At 43.6% G+C, this 23,745-nt stretch overlaps 1 protein-coding gene and 1 long non-coding RNA gene across 6 annotated transcripts in view; one reads left to right on the forward strand and one right to left on the reverse strand.

Moving 5' to 3' along the window:
• Positions 1 to 23,745, forward strand: part of NFIA (nuclear factor I A) — a 348,862-nt gene that overhangs the window by 263,413 nt on the left and 61,704 nt on the right. For all 5 annotated transcript variants that reach the window (XM_084780596.1, XM_084780597.1, XM_084780598.1 and 2 more), the window contains one exon: positions 8,563 to 8,691. In XM_084780596.1, the coding sequence (XP_084636722.1) occupies positions 8,563 to 8,691 (129 nt within the window). The remainder of the gene's footprint in view (positions 1 to 8,562; positions 8,692 to 23,745) is intronic.
• Positions 1,070 to 12,579, reverse strand: LOC311597343. The gene is made up of 3 exons (XR_014779191.1): positions 11,025 to 12,579; positions 7,420 to 7,469; positions 1,070 to 3,545 (listed from the first exon to the last, which is right to left on the reverse strand). It is a non-coding gene; the product is annotated as an uncharacterized lncRNA (long non-coding RNA).

The raw sequence follows: 23,745 nt of genomic DNA on the forward strand, positions 1-23,745 counted from the left end.
TATATAGCTCCATCTCGAGCTGCGAATTGCTGAGTAGTTATAAAGGGATATCAGCACAAGTCTCTCTTCCCGCTTTCTAGTTGAGGCAGAGGCCTTCCGGGGCACAGAGCAGGGTTATTGAAGGATAGCAGGCAGATTTCACTAAGTAACAGGTGGAGGTCAGCGTAGTTTATTTGTGGGGATGAACGAGTACAGAGATGAAGCATCAAACGCTTTGCCGTAATAAGGTTTAGCAAGAAAATGCTGACTGCACCAAGCCGAGATTCTCGCTGACAGAACCTTTTCTTGTGTTTATTACTTGATTTCACAGTTCAAGCAATTTGAAGAGGCCTAAAATTATATTCTCCTTCCCTTATGAAATGTTTCAATCAGCTTCAAGTTTTTCACTTGAAATAAAGTGATAGGTGCTTTCCATGTAGCCAAGAAATAGGAACGTAAATAGAACCCTGCTGCTGCTGCTGCTGGCACTACCCCACCCAGCCTTCAGATCGAATTTTACCAGCGCACCTCTCACATCCCAAGTATCTGATCTTGGCTTACGTGGCAGTAGGAACATATTTTAATAAACACTTAAGTTCACAACACTAAGGCTACTGTTATTTGCTCAGAAAAGCATCAATAACGATTTTGACTAAGCTTGAGCACTGTGTTGCCCATGGCTTCCTAGAGATGAGAGGAAAAGGCTTTGGGTTAACGCTCCCTCTCATACTGCGCACAGCTTTGCCTTTAGAGGCTACATATGACCTGCCTATGCCTGTCTTTGACAGCAAAATCCATAAAAGCAATGCTGCTGCTGCTGCTGCCATCAAAAGGGGGACTGGAGTAGGAAGTCAGTTGGTGTTGCACACATAAGAGCTGCTCCACAGAACTTTCACCTCAGTGCCAGCCCATGCATCTGCTCTGTGAAGTACTGTGACCATCAGCCACACATGACCCTAGACACCCAACTTGTGGTGATGCCCAGCAATTGAATATCTAAATTAAGCCATGTGCATTGGAGTACCTTCGTGTTGATGGCATCTCCATATTAGATGCTGTATCTCTAAACAGGATGAATAAAATGTTTTACCATGTTATATTGATTTTTTTTTTTTGCAAATTGTTTTTCTCACAAGTTTCTTCTTTACCCACATCCCTGTGAATGTGAGTGATCTCTGTGTTGAGCCAAACTCAAACCTTCCCATAACATACAGTGGGAAGAAAGACTGAGGGCAATTGGGTAGGTAGAGAATATAGTGTCTCCTGGACATATAGGAAGCATGATACACAGCACACACTTTATTTATCTTTGTCCTATTGCTGTGTTTTTGTAGGCTTTTTTTTTTTTAGAAAGAGGAAGTGATGTCACACTGCCCCAAAAACCAAGTTTTCATGTGGCATTTCCCCTGTGTCTGTGTTGATTTTTTCATAGCTGTACATCACTCTTCCTACTCACAAGAGGGCATTTGGAGTACATTAGAGACCCATTACTTCTTTCCCATAGAATGATCTGTATAATGTTTTCCTCCATACTCCTTAAAAAAAATACTAAAAAAAAAAAAAATCACTATGTCCCCTAGCCTTTTAAACAGCCTGGACATCTTTATGACCTGATAATTCTTCCAGAGGTTTCCTTGTCATTTCCTTTACCTGGTTGCACACAGTGAGGGGATGATAGGCTTTGGAAGCCTTTTTCCTTCCACTGTATTCATTCCAACCCTAAAAATGATGCCCAACAGCCTAACGGCCAAATGCTTTACCTCTCAATCACCTAGTGTGTTAATTATAGCAAGTTACGTTACAGTGAACCCTAATGCTCTTTATCATTAGGACAAAAATCTAAGAAAGGTACAATGTCTTCAACTATATCCTCATGTCACATACTGTATGTTTATACCTCCTGGACCAGAATGGTCCTAAAATGGCGATTAGTCTATCCAGTTAGCACATTTGTTTAGCATCATGATTGATAAAGCTGATCAGTCATGTGGAACAGTTGCAATAGTCCTAGAAAGGTCCTGTGCACATCAGGGAAAGGGCATAGCGTGCGGCATAACCCTGCAGTTGGAGAAATGTGCCTGAACTTTCATCCTGGGATTGAGAATATCAGTGAAATTGGTACTGACACTGCTGGTCTAAGAGCCACCGCCGGGCTTTCTGTTCCCAACACTGCAGCCTGAATCTAAGCGCCTGCATGGAAGAGGCCGGTCATAAACTTGGTTAACAACATTTACAGGAAGAAAAGTTCTTTATTGCCACTCATAAGATGGACTTAATCCAGCACCTGGCATGGCCATAAAGAGAACCTATTCTGAGCTTGGGGCACACACCTCTAATCTCAACACTCGGGGCGACTGAGGCAGGAGGATGAGGAATTCTAGACCAGCCTAGCTACATAGAATGGAAAGGGAAGAGGGAGTCAGGGATGGAGAGGTGAAGAAAAAGGAAGAAGATGGGTGATGCTCAGGAGACTGCTGCACGGGAACGAGAGAGAACTTGGACTGCGTGGGTTCACATCCTGGGTCTTTTACTTACTAGCTGTGTTCCCTCACCTTCTCCATCTCTCCGCCTTCGTCGCCTCTCTCTGAGCCCACCTTGTACCCACTGGACTGTTTCAAGGCATGTGTGACCTGCTCCCACCTGTAGAAAGTTCTCCACGCCTCCTTCCTGTTCTGTGGTGTGGCAGCCCCAGGCAGTTGTTTTGCTTGCTGCAGTTTCAGTTACCCATGATCCTCTATACTCCAGAATGTTAATATTCATCTTGACTTTTCAAGAAGCAGATATCGTAGCCGCTTAACATTCATTGCTTTGAGCCTGCATATGGCCTTACCTTAACAGAGCCTTACCCTATCTAATGAGGCTACAATCAAAGTTTGTGCAGCCTGAATGTCCAGCAAGTTGCCAAGACCTGGATGTTAAAATGCCATCAGTAGGCATGATCTTGAGCAAATTTCTTAACACCCCTTAATCTGGACCTCCTGTAGTGTTAGATTGGAGATAGGCAATGATAATGCCCAAATCTCTGAAATGAACATGTAAGGAATTAATATATTTATAAGCATACAATACAGAGTAGGTGTTATTCAATTTACAGCTTTCTTATTTTTCTATTTGGTTTTTGATAATGATTAATAGACAGAAATTTGACCTTGCCAGGTGTCTGCTGGCTCTTGTGGAGACAGTCAAGAGGTGAAGGCTTCTGGAAACCTTTCACCTTGGTATAATAGTTGACCTGGAACAAGGGCCATCATACAGATGGGTCCCTGGGGATTGGAAGCTGACAATAAAGAGGAGAAGAGCCAGGATATGTCAAAGCCCATGTAGACCAGTGGTTCTCAACCTGTGGGTCATAATCCCTTTGGGGGTTGACAGTCCTTTCACAGGGGTCACCTAATGCCATTGAAAGACACAGATATTAGCTGGGCAGTGGTGACACACAATTTTAATCCCAGAACTTGGGAGGCAGAAGGAGGCAGATCTCTCTGACTTTGAGGCCAGCTTGGTCTATAGAGCGAGTTCCAGGAGCGCGAAAGCTGTTACACAGAGAAATCTTGGCTCAAAAAAAACTAGGAGAAAAAAAGAGAAGAGGGGAGAGGAGAGGAGAGAGAAACAGATATTCACATTACAATTCATAAGTACAGCAAATTCACAGTTATGAAGTAGCAGCAAAAACAATTTAATAGTTGGGAATCACCACAATGCAGCCACTGTGGTAAAGGGTCACAGTACTAGGAAGATTGAGGACTGATGATGGACACCAGCCTCACAGCACTTGGGGGCGGGGCTCTTCTAACCTGTTCCATACTGAGCTCAAAGCTCCTTTTCTCTCCCTCTGTGACTGTAAGGCCACTCCTGAGACTCCGCTTACTGTGTTTCTTATGGCACTTTAAAGACATGAATCTAGATTCTGTGCCCCAAGCTCCAGCAATGGGTATATGAGACAAAGTTTGCTATAGGCTGTACCAGGAGAACTGTCCTGTCACAGGGAAATGGCATCCTTACTAGCTCTTCCACAGGTGAGCAACAGCACTCACTTGACCAGAGAGATGGCTCACTGGCTAAGAGCACTGTTGTTCTTGCAGAGAACCTCAGTTCAATTCCCAGTGCGCACACACAGTGGTCCACAACTCCTTTGACTTCCACAGCACCGGGCACACATGAGGTACACATACACACACTCAAGCAAAACGTTCATATGCATACAGTTAGTTAATGAATTAGCTGAGTTAAATGTTCAGTTACAGTTGGAAAATTCAAGTTTACGGTCTGCCCTCCCTCACTCCCACTGTTGCTATAACCCCTGACACTGGCCCTTGGAGGCCCCTCAAGCGGTGACAATATGTAGTGACAACTTTCTGGTGACTACAGCAATTCCTTCACAGCTGCCACTGCAGAGCTCCTCGGTAAAAGTCTTTGATTCTCCTGTCTTCTTTCTTCAATACTTAAAGTGAATCGTGATTTCTCTAGAAGACCTTGAGAATTAATTAATTGTCATTTATTCTTATTTGTTGAATGTTACTTCTTAGAAGAATCAGGGAAAAATAACAATTTCCAGACATGTTTAACCTTTTTTTTTTTAAGTTAACCACTAATTATACCTCCTTCTTTTTGTAGCCTAGCCCTTTTTTTAAGAGTTGGTGCCATTTTCTCTGAATTAAGTGTGTCCTAGAGGAATACCTTACAATTTAGGACCAGTTAGGTAAAAATAATGGACACGTTTAGACACCTCTGTGTGTGTGCATAGGCAAGGTATACTATATGTTTTTGAAAATCCTGTTGTCTCTTATTGCAGGTGACTTCCACACACTTAGCAACTGAGAGAAACACACATTTTGTGTGTCCTGTTTCCATGGTCAGTGGTCTGAGTACAGTTAGTCTAACCAGTTGCTCGGGCCTCTCCCAAGGTTGACGTCACAGTCTGGTTCCATTTGTACCCATCTCTGGAGCTCAGCAACTCCTTCAAGTTCTCACAGCCATGGGCAGAATTCAGCGTTTTGGCATCAGGACCCAGGTCTTTGCTTTCTTAAAGTTTCATTACTATAGATAGCACATTAAAGTTAAAGATCTGGTTCATTAACAGAAATCCCTACCAGTTATTATTTGTACAGTAATTATATAACCGTGGTACATAGATAATTGGTAAGGAAGCTTTAAGGAGGAGTTTATTTTAAAGTAATGTACAGAAACAAAATGACTTCAAAAGCAAAAGCCAAGATGGACGTCCTGTAGCTTTTAACATAGAGGACTTTGCTCGCGTTTCGAAATTTCATCTGGTCAATTAAGTATACAAAACAAATTAACCAAAACATACATTATGCATGTAGAAAAATATTAAAGTATATAATAAGGAAATGGGCTCAATATAAGTCTTTAAAAATTGAAAACACAAAGTAATTTTGAGCTTCATGACAGCCTTAGGGTTCACATTACTTGACTGTGATAAATTTAGAAGATTAGACATGGTCTGGCTTGTTGTTCTAGCCGCCTGACTGTGCTTCTTCCCTCTTTAACTCTTTCAAGGGGAGTTTAAAGTGTGTGTGTGTGTGTGTGTGTGTGTGTGTGTGTGTGTGTGTGTGTGTGTGTGTGTGTTCACACTGCAATATGCATGCACAGGCCACAGTATGATCCGAGAATGGGCTTCACCTCCCGCCTTGTTTTGAGGCAGGGTCTCCTGCTGTTCCTGCTGTTGTACTGTGTGCTCCAGGTGAGCTGGCCTGCAAGCTTCCAGAGACTCACCCACAATGGCTTCTCCCTGTCACAGGAGTGCAGGGACTAAGTGTGCGTGGCTTCTCCTGGCTTTATGCAAGTCCTGGGGTTTTGGATGCAGGCCTTCATGCTTGAGTGGCAGGGCTTTGACCACTAGGCTTCTCCAAAGTCTGTATTTTGCAATTTTTAAAAAGCCATTTAGCAACTTGATCATTCTCTACTCATTATCACCTAAGTTGTACTTAAAGCTCCATTTTTACACATCAAACATAGAGGGAAAAGAACATTCTGAAGAAATCACAGCTTTCTTGAGTCAGCCATTTGTTCCTTTCGATAAAGTTGGTTCAATACCGTGACTACAACAATGATTCTATTGTTCGAAAAGTAAAATAAAAACCCCAGTCTTCAAAGTTTTGACATTTTCTACTGATTTTCTATTTCTGTGCCTTTCCTACCATGTAATTCAGGCGTTTAACTGAATCTGTAGTAGAATAAATAGTTGGCAGCTCAGTGATTCATCTGTGCAAAAGAGATTTGAATGGCTTGGGAGATTTGTCTACATGTAAATGTTGTATTACTTTTTTATTTGAAGGCTTTCCCCCACTGTGCCTTGATTAGGTCACTGGCTGTGAGTGTTTACCTGTGACCTCAGTGTACCCTACCTGTTAGCACTACTGGTGTGGTGTGCTCTGTAGCCTTTTTAACAAGCACGTATAATTAACGCTGCTGGGAGTGGTGACTTTGTCTTTAATTCAGATCAAATGAAGAATGTCCTAGAAACTATTTGATTCAGCGCTATGATTAGCATGAAATCACACACCCATCACTTTGTACTTGCATCTGTCTAGAAGCATACTAACTAGTTTGTTTTTCTCTTAAAATGAAAACCTAAGTTTTGCTATATCAAAGCATCTGTGGGTAAAGTCACAGGTAAAGGTGAAATCTGTATAGGAAGTTTAAAGATCTCACACACACACACACATACAGATGCACGTGCGCATGCACACACACACACACACACACACACACACACACACACGAGGGGGGTTGGAGCCAGGGAGTGCATACTTGGGACCTTTTGGTAAGTGTCAGAATCTTTGTTCAATATGGACACACTTCATGTGCAGACGCATTTGCACATCATGTTATAGAATCATATTAATCTCTGATTAAAAAAGAAAAGCCAGACATGTTTAGGTATAGCCTCTATCTATAGAAAATGCTCGCCATAGTTCGTAGCACTAACAGTTACTCAGTGACAGTTACATACTATATCAATAGACCTATTAGTTATTTTTCTAGTTTGCCCAAGTAATTCTCAGGCCATGGTGGGGATAATCATAGGTAGGCATGTATAAATTAATTTTTCTTCCCCTGATGTGGTGCAGACCGATTTTTTTTCTAGAAACTTGAGGTCATTTCCTTTATCCTATGTCCAAATGTCTGTTGTCTTGGCTGGCATTCCCCCAATGGATAGATGCCTCTAGTTGTGTCTGTAGAGTACCACAAATCCAGTAATTACAAAGGACTATATTCCCATTATTTCCCCACTATTTTTTTCAACACATTTCCTAAATTTAAGTTGTTGTGAAAACCCTAGAAACTGTAACAAAAATGCTATTTTTGAAAACAAGCTTTTGTTATATTTTCTTAGCATAAAGATAATAGATGTTCATCATAAAAAGGGCAAGTAAGCAAAACTAAGGCAAGGAAGGCCATAGAAATTTAACTCACCAAGGGAGCCAGCCATGGTTACAGTTCATGCACATCTTGTAGTTCTTTCTCTGTGTAGAAAAAAAAACACTTAAATTATGTTGTACATTCTGTGATTGATGTATTACGCCACCCCATGTTGTAATTGGTTTTTCAGTCAACATTACATTGTAAATATCTCCTGTGTCATTACTCTTTTACAGTGTTCTTTGCATTGGTTAGACCGCATTTACTGAACCAGTCCCAATTGCTTGTATTTTTAAAGGTTTTTTTTTTTACTTTTATCTTTTCTTTTTCTGTTCTATAAATAATTCACTGAAAGAACATCTGAGCTGCTATTATCAAGGGCATTTTTATGTTAAAAAAGCTAAATTATTTAAAGTGTAGAAAAATGCTTTGGTGCTGAAGTAAGGTAACTGACAAGACAAAATGATTGCGAGCGAGGTTGCCTTTGTGTGCTTAGGCAGCCTGCTCTGCAAGGGTCCCAGAGGTCGCAGACACATGACAGACTCACTGGAAAAGTTGAAACCTGTGTAAGTCAGGTCTCTGTTAGTATAGCAAGAGTGTGACAGAGGGCAGCTTTTGAAGACAAGAGAATTATATTGGTTCGTGGTCTTAGAGCACCTCGTGCATGACCAGGTGGGCCTCCCAGACTCAGTGGTGCTTGGTGGCAAGGCGAGGAGAGCATGGTGAGTAAAAGTGCTGACCTTTGGTCAGGAAGCAAGAAAGAGCAAGACGAAGAGACCAGCTCCCAGGATTCCACTCAGTAGATTGCCCCAATGACCCACAGACCTCCCCCTTGGCCCTGCCTCCTAAAGGCTCCCCTCCTCCTGGTAGGGCCACTCTGGATATGAAGATCTTAAAGGTCTTCTGCAAGAAATGCTGAAGATCCAAGATACAGAAAAACCCCGTATAAAGAAAATCAATAGTTCCCAAGTGGACTATGACTTAATACAATAAATCAGAATAAATCATAGAACCACCTAAAAGGGGAACCATTCTGTTTGTTCCTATGACAACTTCAAAGCAATTCAGTATCAGTTTCCATTTACAGATGATTCCAATATTTTTCCTTTCCTGACTCTCTAAGTGCTGTCTTTTTCGTAACACAAACTGTTGCTCTGTAGACTTAAAGTTGCCTCAACAATCACCCCTTCTCACCAGGCATGCCTTCTCCAACCACACTGAAGAAGTCTGAGAAGTCTGGTTTCAGCAGCCCCTCCCCCTCGCAGACCTCCTCCCTGGGAACAGCGTTCACACAGCATCACCGACCTGTCATTACAGGACCCAGAGGTGAGTCGCTCCGCACAGACCCATAGGGGCTACATCATAATCGAGACGTCAAAGCATCAAAGCGGGGAGACAGTGAGGACTCCCCTACAACTGTTCTGAGGCAGTGAGTGATCCGATTCTTATACTTGAGGGCAGTCTTGGCATCCAGGCTGTTACTCTCTTAAGGTCCAAAGACCCGAACTTACCCTTAATTTTTGCGGGGGGGGCAGTGGGAACTTGCAAAGAGGTAGAAAATAACTTGAGCCAAAGTCAAATGTGACCTTAAGTTGTTTGTCTGTATGCCTGCATGGATGTGTTTTTTGTTGAGTGTTTTTTTCCATGTGGTCAGTTACCTATTTCTCAAGTAATAAATGTTTTTTTCAGCCTCCCATCCTTACTGACCCTCTTCCCAGGAAGGCTGGCTTCCGTATGTGGCATTGTTGTTGAGGCTGTTTGCATCAGGGTGTTGGTGCACCCTCCCTGTTCCCTTCTTTTGAAGTGGCAGATAGTTTGTCTGGTTTTCACCTCAATGTCTCCCCTTTTTTGGGTCTCATGTGCTTTTTTAAGTGTATTACTAAAATGTGTCCTCAAGAAATATGATTTGTATTTCACATTAAAGACAAGCCTTAATCCCCAAGAGAGTGTCAGCAAAGGACCTAACTCGATCCTATCGCAAGATAAAAATATTTATTAGTTCATTTGTAAAACTCCCACAGCAGGAGTACGAATACAGCGATCACATTTGCACCTCCCCATTGATTGTCTTGTAGGTCCATGCTCCACTAGCTGGTATCGTAAAACACCCTGGAAAGTTATGACCTCTTGTCTACTTTGACATATACCTGGGGAATCATATCCTTGCATTAACTCAGTGTTAGGCCCACAAATCTGAATCCATTTATGAATACTGTGATAATCCCACGGAAATAAGGTAGTTGAGAGGGATGCACAGAGTACATGTAAAATCTCACTGAAAAATAAGTGCTCTGCCATGGAGCGAATTTCTGTCTCCATTGCTTCATCCTTAGAGATATGTATTCATTGATGTTACATTCTCATCAGGATCCCTGACTATTTAATGATGTAATCACAGATGCTTACCATATATACATATATGCATGCAATGCATATATATGGTATATACATATTACATAGTATATGTAGAAACTTGAGAAAAGACATCTGAATAAGCCAGCTAGTTAGCATTATATCCTCTTATCCTTAACATGTGTTGAGATGATAGCAGAAAATGGGAGGTACGAAACCATTTTAAGTCAGAATATTTATGGCCCAAGAGAGATATGTATGTTTATATATCATTTTTATGGTCAGTGTACCCTATTCAAATGCTAAATGAATATTAAGAGCAAATTTTCTGTATGACTCAGAGGAGGGGGTTGTAGAAATTCACTTATTTGTTCATTAAAGTTTTGCTGAGTTCATGTCACTGTGTAGACACTGGGGCCAGTGCTTCCTGTCCTCAGAGAACAGAGCAGGAGAAAGGAACTGGGCGTTAAGAAAAGCCGGTGTGTAGTAGGCTACAATCACTTTGCATCAAATTAGGAGGCCTGAAAGAGCTGAGAGCACTGGAGTCAGATCTAAAAAGGTTCATATGCCTCTTGTGTGTTCATATGTATATGAACCTTTTTAGACCTGGACACTAGCCCAAGGGGCATGTCCCATGAATGTCTTCACTTATCAGGAAAGTGGGACAGAGGTGAGGACATCCTATTGGGACTTTAGGTGAGAAAAACATGGGAGAATGGGGAAGGATCCAGAGGGTCCTAGAAACCTACAAGAAGAACATTATGATGGGCGAATCTGGGCCCAGGGGGTCTGCTCAAACTATGGTACCTGCCAAGGACAATACAGGCATTAAACATTGAACCCCTATCCAGATCTACCCAGTGGACATTCTCCACAGTTGAGTGGAGAGTGGGGACTGACTTTCACATGAACATTGGTGGCCCATATTTGACCACATCCCCTGGATGGGGAGGCCTGGTGGCACTCAGAGGAAGGATAGCAGGCTACCAAGAAGAGACTTGATACCCTATGAGCATATACAGGGGGAGGAGGTCCCCCTCAGTCACAGTCATGGGGAGGGGAGTAAGGGGAAAATGGGAGGGAGGGAGGAATGGGAGGATACAAGGGATGGGATAGCAATTAAGACGTAATATGAATGAATTAATAAAAAAATAAAATAAAAGGGGGAAAAATAAAAAGGTTCATATGTATGGCAGCTATTCCAGGCAAAGGAAGACCCCCTACTGTAGCCGGGCAGTGAAAAGAGGGAGGAGCAGCACGCCAGCCGTCAGGAAGGCTGGGGAGGCTGCCTCTGCATTCCCACATACCTTCTGTTTAATGTTGTCCTTGCCAATGCGAGGAGGCTGTGCCACCGGAGAAGGGACCTTTCTTCTCAAACGCATACAGCAGTGCCCATCTGAGACTAACGCTGGGTCCTGTAAGCTGGGGAGGCTAGTAGATGAACAGTGAGCAGTGTGTGCACGTGAGCACATCCTCAGCCGCCTGTGCTTCTGCCAGTTACCACCACCAGACATAGTAAGCCCGCGCCAACGTGTGTCGTGACCAGGTTCCCAGAGCACAGGAGTAGGGCTCCAGGTATACGCAGCGTCTTCCTGCCAGGGTCATGTGATATATTCACCAGGCTGCAAGACCTGTGCTTCCTTCCCTAAAACTCTGCACACATGACAAGCAGTGTCAGTGAGCAGCATGACACATCTCAGTGCTCAGGCCAGAAACCTGATGTCCTAACAAAGCTATAGCAAAGCACGGTCACTCCACCTCCCAAAGAGATGGCTCATTTTCAACGGCAAGCCTAAACTGTACTTGGGGATACGGTGAGTGGCATTTTACAAGGAAAACCTTTCTGCGTAAAGACTGTGAAGTGAAGGCAGAAAAAGTGGACCTTGATGGGAGACAGGGTATCATAACAGCTGTCTTGAGATATGCCTGCTACCACAACGTAGCACCACAGACCAAGTAGGTTATAAGGAGCAGAAACTTACTCTTTACAATCCTGGAGGCTGGAAGGTCTAGCGTTAAAATGATGGCCATCCTGCTACCTGGCAAAGGTCCACACCCTCATCTAGGTTATGGCTTCTCACTGTGCAGAGGGGCTGGCTACCCAACTCCCTGTGGCGTCCATAATGAGGCTCCAGCTATTCCTACCTGTGAGGCTTGCACCCTCCTGACCTCATGGACTTCTAAAGGCCCCACCTTCGTCTCCAGTTTCTCTTCAGATCATGTAAATAAGCCTTTTGTCCTTTACTGAACGTCCCACCTCCAATACTATCTCATTGGAATTGAGATTTCGGCAGATGTTCTGTCTCTGATGGGTTTGAAGACCAGATAGTTTAGTCTTTTAATCAAGCTTAGTAGGTTATGGGCTAAGATGTTTTTTAGATCACGATAGATGTTTTAAGTGAATAGAGATGAGATATGATAGATATTAATCTCCATTCAGAAATTTAAACCCAACAAGATAGGAAAGATGTTTACTTCAGGTTTCCAAATACAAATGGCCAAATTACTATGAATGTAACATTTATATAATTCCTGATTGTCTTTTGGTTCTTCCTGCTGTATGTAGTTTATTTTACTCATATATAATAATATAAATGCATATGTTTTTAAAAAACATAATAAAAAGGATTTCAGCAGATGCACTTCAAGGAAACAAGGGCCTCCAGTCTGCATCAGAACGTAAGCACCAAAACAAAAAGACCAAATGTGCCAGAGTTTGAGTCTGTGCTAACATTTATGCCAACTGTGTGGCCCTGGCACTTTTCTGAAGTTCTACACCTAGAAGGAATTGTACAGTCAGAGGGAAATGCAGTCATGTCTGTAGTGTTTGCATGGTGTCTGCCAGTAGACTGTGCTCCCAAGCAGGACAAACCTCTTTCATTCAGGTTTTGAAAAAAACCCCATGCTACCCCTACTGCCTCCACCCTATCAACATCTTACCAACCCAGCCCCAAGCCCAGCTCACATACACACTGAGCATCCCTCATCCAAAGCACTGGTACAATAAGTGTTTGGAATTGGGATTTACAAACATCTGCACACACATCTTGGGGCTGGCACCAAGATTCACTTATGTTTTATACATACACACACACACACACACACACACACACACACACACACACATACACACACACCTTTTTTAAAAATATATTTTATTAATTTATTCATATTACATCTCAGTTGTTATCCCATCCCTTGTATCCTCCCACTCCTCCCTCCATCCCATTTTCCCTTTACTCCCCTCCCCTATGACTGTGACTGAGGGACCTCCTCCCCCTGTATATGTTCATAGGGTATCAAGTCTCTTCTTGGTAGCCTGCTATCCTTCCTCTGAGGGGTCCCGCTCAAACTATGGCACCAGCCAAGGACATGAAGCTGCCTTAGCTGCACCCTGCCTGCATCTCTTCCCCTCCACAGCCCCCCACAGCTTCGCATGCCTGCACACCCTCTGCCTTTGTCTTGCATTCTTAGTTACTGTTCAAGTCTGTCCCCCTCCTGAAGTAAGATATTCAGAGACAAGGATCTCTCACAGGGTTTGTATCTTTTTTTCCCTCCTCACCTAATGGGTTTTACATAACAGATTAAATTAAACATAGTTAAAGTGCATGTAAATGCATACGAAAAAAAAATTCACGCCCCTCCCCACCCCCACCTACGCACTCTGATAATCTCTCAATGCTCCAGAAGGGACAGCAAGCACAAATATGTGGCCTTTCACATACTGTTCATAAGGAGCACCTAAGATGGGGGAGGACCATAGCCGTGAAATGATCAGAGTAAAGCTCTGGTACTGAGTGCTATGCTTTGCTTTAGTTTATGCTCTTCTGACCACTTCGCTGTCTGCATTGTAAAGGTAGAGGCATGTGGTCTCTTAAATCTAATCTGCTCTCCGACGGTGGCTTCCTTTGTGGCTTTCATAAATCACTTAGCTTTGTGGCCTCAGTTGGACCATCTGTACCGTGGGAATGACATTTTGACACCTATTTCTCTGTGTGGTTAAAAATCAAGTATAAAGGAGTTAAACAGTGCTGGGATAAGCTGATGCAGGAAAACCTATTCAATTTCAGCGAAGCCATTTTGTCACTGCGCACTATTAATTTATTGGGCACTTTACGCAGGAACGTTGGGCATCCCAAGAGTTTCTTTACCAATACTTAAAGTCATGACTACCATCATGTATCCAATCGCGACAATGTATTTTACCCATAGTAATTGAAAAGCAGACCTTTGCTCTCCGCTCTGCTGTTTCAGAAGCTGTGACTTTGCTGCCTGGTGATCTCGAGTCATTTCGGACTTGTTTCACTCACAGCCTCCTTTTGGCTGAGAAGTGTCCACATGGCCTTGGGTGTGTAGACATATAAAGTGATGTCAAAACTAAACAGTAATATAGACATATAGAATGGCTTCAAAATCAAATAGTTACTGATAAGAAACCATTAAAATTTTACTTAGAAAAAAATTTTAGTTGAATATATATATATATTATATATAAAAGACCAAAGCAAATTTGTCATCAGTGAGATGTATATTTATTCATTTTCTACATAGAATGAAATTTTAGCTCAATATTTGACTCCATGGGACATAAAGCATCTTTGTCATTTTTAGAGTGAATCAGCATTTTAATTTTTATCATCATTGATGAGAATGCCACCTCACATACACACAAACACACACATATGTATATATAATACATTTAGTAATAAATATTTTGTGTCATTATACAAACTGTTAGGAAATTTGTCCTAACTTAAAGCTAGAAATCATTGAATTATTTTTTATATAGCTCAAGTCAGCAACTCAAACAGAAACTTTTAAACCAAATATTCCAAAGATATACTAATATGATACTTATATCCTAAGAAACAACAGTGGAAAAGCATTTCTTGTCTTCCATAATCAAAATGTTTTGTTTCTATAATAGCATGTAAAAATATGTCGATTCATAGCATGCAAGAGTCTCAGCTCTGAACTCAGGAGTCCCAGGCGTTCACTGCTGTGTGGATGGCATATGCGCTCAGAACCAAGGCTGTGGAGAGTCACAGGACTGACCTAGCTGAACACTACAGGAACAGCCTGGGTTCGTTGCCCAGGTTTGCTATTAATTAATTTTTGGTTGTGCGGAACCTTTTAGTGTTGCCAACTCTTGCACAACCCCACATTTAGCTGTATGACTCCACAGGGGGACACAACACACAGTTTAGGAAAATAATCCCTCAAGGGTCTGTCTGATCTTTTCATATTTATTTATCTCCTGTGTGTGTGTGTGTGTGTGTGTGTGTGTGTGTGTGTGTGTGTTCATGCATACATGAATGAGTGTGCAAGTCAGAACCTGCAGGGTTCAGTTCTTTCCTTCCGTTCACAGTGTGGGATCCAGGCATTAAGTTCAGGCCATCACACTGGACAGCAAGCTCCATCACCCACCACGCCACTTCTCCAACCTTCGTCTGACTCCTTTTAAGACTCACGTAGAATATTCATCAGTGATGTTTTAAAGTTTCTTGAAAATATGAAAGTTCTTGAAACTTACCTTTCTGCCTAAAGTCCTTCACGTTTCAAACATAACAGGAAGTGATGAGGCACTACTGCTTCACACTGCGCTTCTGAGATCCGCAGAGAGAAGCTTCCGTCACACACTGGGAGGCCACACGCAAAGAGCTGGTGCCCAGGAAGCCTCCAGCCTAACGTGTCTCAGTATGACAGTGCGTTCATCTACAGTGAGCAGAAAAATACCATTAAGGTCGAGTTAAGGAAATTCTAAGGCAGGTTTGGTGACACAGACCTGTAACTCAGCAAGAGGCCGAGGGAGGAGGATCTGAAACTCAAAGCTCACCTAAACTGCAGAATGTATTTAAGTCCATCCTCCTCGGTAACTTAATAAGACCGTATTGCAAAATTCACAAATAAATTCAAAAACGGCTGGGTCCGTAGCTCGACAGGAGAGTGCAAGTCTCCCGTGCCCAGGACCTGACGGCACAGATTTAGCCTCTAGTAAAAAGCAAACAAACAAAACTTAACTCTCAGTATAATTCTGTGCTGTTACGGTGCCAAGATGATACCAAGGGGTGAAGTGTCTTCTCTGTGACTTTGGGTATGGCTGGTTGCCTAAATGTTCCGTTGGTGGACGGTAAGTCCTCAGGATTGCTGTGCTTGGGGTCCCAGAACACTTAAAAGTTGAAGTCTGGTGTAAGGTAGTTATGTCTGAGACTCCACAGTGCTGGCCCCTGTGAACGTTCAAGGTCTGGTTGTTAGGAATGGATTCATTCCCAAGAGAAGGAGGTGTCAGGGAAAGTTGGGGCCGGTCTTGCACCCTCACTTGTACACCTGCCCGCTCTGTTCATGGCCATTTCGCGCTCTGCTTTTCTGCCATGCTATGACAGAGCCAGGGGCCCTACACCAGCATGACAGTCACCAGTCCCCAGAATCTAGGGGCACATAAACATCTCTGTAAGCACCCTACCTTAGACATTTCGCTATAGTAACACAGAAAGGACTAGCACGGCCGGGCTGCAGAGAGTACCTTTTTCTCAGTATGACCACAGTGCTCCTTCCTGCCTTACACCTACGTTCTCGGCTGAAAGAAAGAAAGCATAAGGTGCCAGCCCATAACCGCTTATAACTCCTTTATTTTACATTTATTTACTGTGTATATTTGGGCACATATATGACATGGCATGTGTGCAGAGGTTAAAGGAGAACCTACAGAAGTCCCTCCTTCTGCCACTGTGGGAATCAGAAATTGAGTTAGAGCCTTCAGGCTTGGCAGCAAGCACCTCCACCCACTGAAACATCTCCTCCTCCGTCCACATTACCTTTTATGTACAGTCACGCGGGCAACACTATACTGTATGATTAGCTGCGAGGGAGGGTGCAAACTGTAGATGTAGACTTTTAGCTGAACATAATCACCAATATGCATAAATTGATAGACGAGGGAGGAATATATTAATGAGCAGTTCCTTATGGACTTTGTATGACTTGCAGATAGTGACCAGAGCCAAAACCGAAAACAATGCCATTTAGTTCCTAGCCTTTACTCTGCCGGTGGAAAAACAAACAAACAAGCAAACAAACAAACCACCTTTATTTAAATCTTTAGCTTGTTTTAATACTTGTTATTCCAAGACGTGATATGGTCATTTAGCTGTTTTGACCGCCATGACACAGCCTGTGTTGTCAGTTGTTACATTGCTATCCTCGACAACCCATGGATCTTCTTTCCTTATTAGCCTCTGGTCCCTGCTCTAGAAAAGGCAGTTTCTTCATGGCACGAGTCACTTCAGGGTTTGTTTTTTTTTTATCAATTTGTCTTTTTCTGGATGTTAAAATTAACGTAAAATCTCCTGTCACCGTGTGGTGACCCATTCATCCCATTCATTTTTCCCACAAATGTTTCCCAAGTGCTCACAGCAAACAAGGTGCTCTTACAGCTGCTGGATAGAGAGGGCAAGTGAAGCCGGATTCCAGTCCCCAGAGTGCTTAGTGCTTAGCAGCTGAGGGAGGAGGAACGCCAGCAGTTGTGTGGTGAGCTGACCAACCCTAATCTGAAAGTCTTGTGAGCATAGATGAGACACAACCTGGGTATGACATTGGTGCTCAACATTTGGCACATTTAGAATTTCAGATTCTCTGATTAGGACTGTTAATTGGTAAGTAGATAGCTATATTCCCAACTCTGAAATAAAATTCAAACCCAGAGATAGAGTCCCAGCGTTTCAGAAAATGGACTTGACCTGCACTGTGCTAGGAGAGACACCAGATGCTGGGGAACACAAAGAAGGGCATCCTCATGGGAAAATCCCATGGCATTTGGCACTGTCAGAGTACACACAAGCATGATGCTTACCCCATCCCAAACCTTTTGCCATCTGTTTATCAATATGCAAAATAGAGAGCAACCGAAAACAAATATTCTGTTAGAAAGCTAGGTACTATGAAATTAAAATGAAGTGACTGCAGGTGTGGCCAAACTACTACATTTTTGTGAGTGTGTGTGTGTGTGTGTGTGTGTGTGTGTGTGTGTGTGTGTGTGTGTAGTTTAGAAGCCAAACTGTCTTGATTCTGAAAACGTCCATAACGTACCGAAACAATAGTCATATAAACCACAGATATGTTGTGCAGCTTTCGAAGAGTCAGGCTGGTCTCTGCGTGGAGACGTTGTCAAACCCTTATGTGCTCTAAAAGCCTCTGCAAGTCCAGGGCCCTCCAGGTCTTCATAATGAAACATCTAAGAGCTGAAGCCACCCATATCTCCCAGTTTGGCCAAGAAAACTATAGTTCCGAGACATGAGCATGGGAGGACATCTTCCCAGAAACCAAGGCCACCAGGAATGCTTAGAGGAGTGTGCGTTTGTAATGTGCATAATTAGTAAGAAGGCAGCAGGGAAGGAACGAGAAATATGAAGGCAGCAGTTTCTAAATGGCAGGCACCATGTCTTTCCGACTCATCCCTGAATCCCTCAGCCTCACGACTTGCACAAGAGTACTCAATAAATGGATGAACACATACATGTGGTTAAAACAGAAAGCATGATTAAAACCGAAAGTATGAGAAATAATGGGAAGTCCTTCCCGCCCCCTTTTGTAATAATAATAATAATAATAATAATAATAATAATAATAATAATAATAATAATAATTTCAAGAACATGTACTTTGCAGCACTTATGGAAAGTGCCTAGAAGGTACCGGTGTTCTATATGTGTATCTATTTGGTTTCAATTAAGAGTTTCTACCTTGCTATATATTAGGAAAAATGAGCTCAAAAAATTTGGGTCCCTTCACAAGGACACAATATCTGGCTGTGTTTCCCTCCAACAACAAGCTCTAAGAAGAGACATCCCCTGGCGTTTCATCGCTGTCACCATGGCCTGGCTGTTGGCACAGGCCCTGAGGATTGGGTCTGTCCAGCTTCAGCCTGTTGGATCTGCAGACTTCTTGGGAAAGCTTCCTGAACTTAGCTGTGTAGCACGTGCTCAACTGGATCTAGTTTGTCTCTCCTGGGTTAGTGCAACTGAATCATCTCAAGAAAACGAGAAGTAATTAAGTACCTGTTGCCAACACGGTGCTGACATGCTCTGCCAATAGTCAGCCATGGGGTGTCTGTTTATATTTGGAGTTTGTCTTCTGGGAAAACATGACATCGCCCTGCTGCAGGAAGCATCACTTCAGTTGATTTTTTCAGATGCAGGCTTTGCAGACCTAACAAACTCCACTCTGGAGGATGTTGCAGATGGGAAAGATGTGAGGCCACAAACTGAGCACACGTGCAGCGCCCAGCCTCAGGGAGAAACCTCACCCAGGGGCCTGGAAGTTACTGGACGGCAGAGAGGAGATGCAGCGTTTTAGCAAAGGCTCTTTAAGTCTCAGTTCAGGAAATTATTAAATTCATTAGCCAGATACTTACAACCAGCTATTACTGCCCAGCCAAAGGAAAAACCAGCGCCAGCAAATGTTTTAAAACTACAACTAAACAAAAGTCAGGAAGCGTGTAATTAAAACTGTACCTTTATTGTATTGTAAAGCGTTTCACTGTGACATGGAAAATATTTAAAGGAGAAGGCTGTTTAGCTAATTTGTCTGCAAGTGAGCTGCGTAGTGGAGAACCATCCTAAATTAACTGTAAGGCCACCCACCGAGAGAACCTCATAAAGGCCAGGGCAGCCCAGCTTGGCTTTGTGTAACTGTTCAATAATTACCAGATAAATGCGTAGCTCAAAGCTCTATTACACTAATAATTTGTATGAAGATAGGTGCGTGGGACACCCTGCTGGGTTAATTTGTCATCCCGCAGGAAAACTTTAAAGAGAGGTCCTCTGAGTAGAATCTGAGGATCTGCTGTCCCAGGAGGACAGGTTAGAGCAGGGGACCCTTGGCTCCTTAATCTCCTCAAGAGGCACAAAGCCCCAGCGAGAGGGCTACGGAGAATAAGGCTCTTAGCTTAGTGGACCAGCATCCACACTCATCCTGACCGAGGAAGCTGCCTCCACGCACGCCTGCAGCAGGCCTGTGTGAGTGAGGTAGAGAGGGAGAAAGGGACTCCTGGAGCCACGTCCACATACAAGAGGCAGCAGCGGCCAAGCCTGCACAAAACCAAAACTTTGACATTGAACTTACACTTTCTCTTTACGTGAAATTGTCTCTCCCTGCCGTCACAGCCCTCCTTCACTCCTTCCCTTTCTCTGCCCCACCCCAGCCGCTGTTTTGAATAGAAAGCTCACATTTAGGTATCAGTGCAGGCCTGAGCCTCCCCTATTGACAGAATCATAAATCATGTCTGGGTTAAGTGCATTGCATTGCCTAGAGCTGAGCTTCAGCGGCGTTTCTGTGGTGCAGCCTGTCACCCATGGAGCGAGGCAATGCACACTGTAGGACCATCCTGTCCTCTCCTAATGGCTGCAGAGACACAGAGAGCCACTCTTCCGAGCCGTATCTTTTTGTATTGGGAACACCGGTGCAGTTAACCAGCCATGTGGTTTTTGGAATTACAGTTCCACAGAGAATTTACATTTGTGTTTTGCCGTTCCTTTATATCGGACGTCAATTGCTTCGCTACATCTTGTAAAGAATGCAGTTTTCGAATGTGAAAAGCATGCACGAGAACATCAGAGCTTCCTGATTCTACTTCAGTAATAAGAGGCCTGGAACAAAAACAAAAAACAAAAAACAAAAAAAAAACCACCTCTAAAAGGAAACAAACCACCTGACCTCTGAGAAAGTAATTTAAACAGAAACAGAGAGTGTATAGAAAGGAGCCGTGCCTGGCAGCGGAGTCAGCCCGGACAGAGTTCAAATTCTTCCCCGTCATGTGGGCTCCATGTAGGCCTGAGAAGACATTTTCCTCAGTGGGCCTTTGTTTCCCACTTGTACACAATTGGAAAGCATCGGTGGGAGGAGACAGCAAAATGCCCTGTGTTCTGAAGGGCTGGGGATGAGGTGTGTGTCCAGTAGGTGTCCTTCTCTCTCAGACCCCCTCCTCGCCCGAGAGCCTCCTTTGCTCTCTCTGTGTTTGTTCCCTTGAAATGATCTCAAATCTGGCTCCTCGCTGGCCATCTACTCTTGAGGATCTAGAAGCAGCTGAGAAGAGCAGACGTGTGCACCACAGGAGGGAGAACAAAGCACGAAGCTGCCTGGAGTGGTAGGCAGTGGGCAGCGCCACTCAGCAGCCCAGCACTTGGCTCTGCACCCAGGCCTTGCAGAACACAAGTAAAGCCCAAGCTTAGGAGCCACCACTAGTTCATGCTGCGAATCTTTTATTGGCTACTTTTTGCTGTTGCTGTAATAAAAACACCATAAGCAAAAGCAAAAACAACAGCAACAAAGAAGGGTTTGCTTTTGCTCCAGAGAGATCGTGTCTACCATGGAGAGGAAGGCCCGGCATAGCAGCAGGAGCCAGGAGGTGGCCGGTTACGTTATCATACATGCAGAGAGCGCAGTGGGCTGGACCCTCTTCCCACCTGGACCAATAATCAAGATGGGCCCACAGTATTACCTACAGGCCAACACAACGAAGATGTCCTCTCATCTGAGGTTCCTTCCTCCCAGATGACCGCAGCTTGCGTCCAGTTGATAAAAACACCAACCAACACAGGAGATTTTGCTTGCTGTTCATTTACATGACTTACTTGCTTTATATTTAACCTAGAGAAAGACTTGCAAACATCCTAAGCCCCAGCGCCTGCCACCCGTGTAGCCATTAGCTTCTGCACGGGTAGGGCGGCTGAAGGCATCCTGCACTCTGCCACTGTCTTCTGGCAGCCCCTGACAAGATTCCTACCGGCTGCCACTGACCACTACCCACCCCTTCTGTGGTGGGAGGGGTTTTCCCTCAAATTGTTTTGATGTGCTGTCACTCTTCATGCCTTGTCTCCTGGCCTCACTTGCATAAACAACACAGAAGTCTTAGTTCCCTCCGTAGAACTGGATTCCTGTTCGACGCTGCCTGTGAAATTATCACTCTGCGTATCTGTGATGGCCACAGCTGCTGGGTGCTGTCTGAGCACACTTCACTTCAGCCACCATGGTTGCTTATGCAATTAGCGTGGGAAAATGGTCAATTCAGAAACCCTGCCAGAGGTCCTCGGTTCAATTCCCAGCAACCACATGGTGGCTCACAACCATCTGTAATGTGATCTGGTGTGCACTGTATACAGAAACCTTGTCAGGAAAAAGGCTGGGGCTCTGGGTCAGACCTTAGACAAGCATGCTCCATGTCTATAAAACTCTGAATATTCTAGCCAACAGTCCAGATGTTCCCTGTAGCTCAATTTAAAAAAAAAATATGTTCTTTCAAATGGCACATGATCCTTTGTTTTCCAGTCTTCTGGGTTTTCATTTTATTACCATGAATCAGTTGTGCTGAGTTATTTGTAAACATAATTCTAGATACTGAATCCCATACAGCCACTCAAATTTAAGGCAGATGGACCTCAGTAAGTATTTTGTCCAACTTCTGTTTTGAAATGAGAGAACCAAAGGAGAGGGATGTTGCCCATCCTTGTAAGCCCCATAGAAGCAGAAACCAAACACCCAGGTTTTTTTTATCTAAATATAATATTTAGATAAATATTTCTCAAATATGTCTTCAGTCCTAGAAAAGCCTTCCTCTGTAGCAAGCCTGTATTGTCTAACTAGCACATATCTTGGGACTGTTCAAGGGAGTGATGAAGGCTTCCATGTGCACATGTTAAGAGGCATGCTCAGAATCTAGGTAGGTCGGAAAGCATTGTGAGTGACAGGTGTCTCTACACGTAGAAGAGGAGGCCAGTGTGAACAGTCAACGTTAACACGCGAGGTCTGAGTTCTAAGTAGAAAAGTGTCAATGGCAGGATGGCCACATAGTTCTAAACACCTAGGTTGTCTTATAGCCTGAGTTTTAGGCAAAAGCGGGTATTTAAAATATTTTAGTTGAAAAAGAAACTTTTCAGGTTATTGAACATAGTTGTTTTACTGTAAGATCAAAGGCATCACCACTGCTAGTGTATTTGCTTTTTTTTTAAATTAGTTCTGAGACCCTCATGTCATATTCATGCCGATGTTGCTCTCTTAACAACCACACACTCGCTCCTTTGTGTGGAGACAGGCAGAGAAAGGACATTTTACTCCACCGCCCTTCCCTCTGTGTATGATACAACCCATACACAGCCCTAACTGATCTGAGGACACCAAGATAAATTCCGGTTTCTTCCTTCCCTCCCAGCATCCTTTCCTATAAGGGTAATATCAATACAAGAGGCCATCAGAAACTGCATCATGTGCCACACATACCCTCTTACTTAATCTCACAGCAAATCTATGCATGTGGTATTAGCCCCCTTACAGAGGTGGCAAATAGACTTATAGAGAGGTTCAGAAACTATAGCTTGGCCTGTAGCAGAAGAGGGACGGGGCTAAAATTTACAGCCATGTGTTCAGAGTGGAGGTGTCCCAGCAGCAATGAAGTCCTGAGTGATTGTGTCCTGATGGCGTGGGCACAACTTGTGGAGGACTCCAGTGTTTTAGCGCCCACAGAGTGGCAGAGCCTTCCCTAGGTGAGGCTCTGGAGAAATGGCGATGCTTTCCTCTGCAGTCTGGGTGTTTATGAAAGACTGGGCAGTGTGTGCAAACATCCTCCCAGATGTTTACAGCCTGAGACATCTGGCGTGCAGAGACTTCTTCCTGAGATTAGCCAACCCCCTATGCCATACCTAATAAACACGCTGAAGTTCCGGGTAGACCCTACCTGATCCCAAATTTCCTGTACATATGTCTGTGTGTCTGTCCTTTCTTCATTCCCTCACTGCCCTTCCTCAGGGTTCCAGAAAACAAGTGACTTGGGCCTCAAACACTCAAGTCTATTATTCCAAGGTGCATGGAATCTTATGCTGCATTGCTATTCTGACTTTTATATGCTCAACTTGGAATGACATCGGTGCAGGCAGCCAGCACAGGACAAGGCATGCTAAACAATGGTGAAGAGGCATAAGCAGAGAGTTAGTGGTGGCTGAAAGACATTTTGATAGCCTTGGAAGCATCAGAAGCCTGGGG

The sequence above is a fragment of the Acomys minous genome, assembly GCF_964271855.1.
Source record: "Acomys minous genome assembly, chromosome: 1".
NCBI classification, from domain to species: domain Eukaryota; kingdom Metazoa; phylum Chordata; class Mammalia; order Rodentia; family Muridae; genus Acomys; species Acomys minous.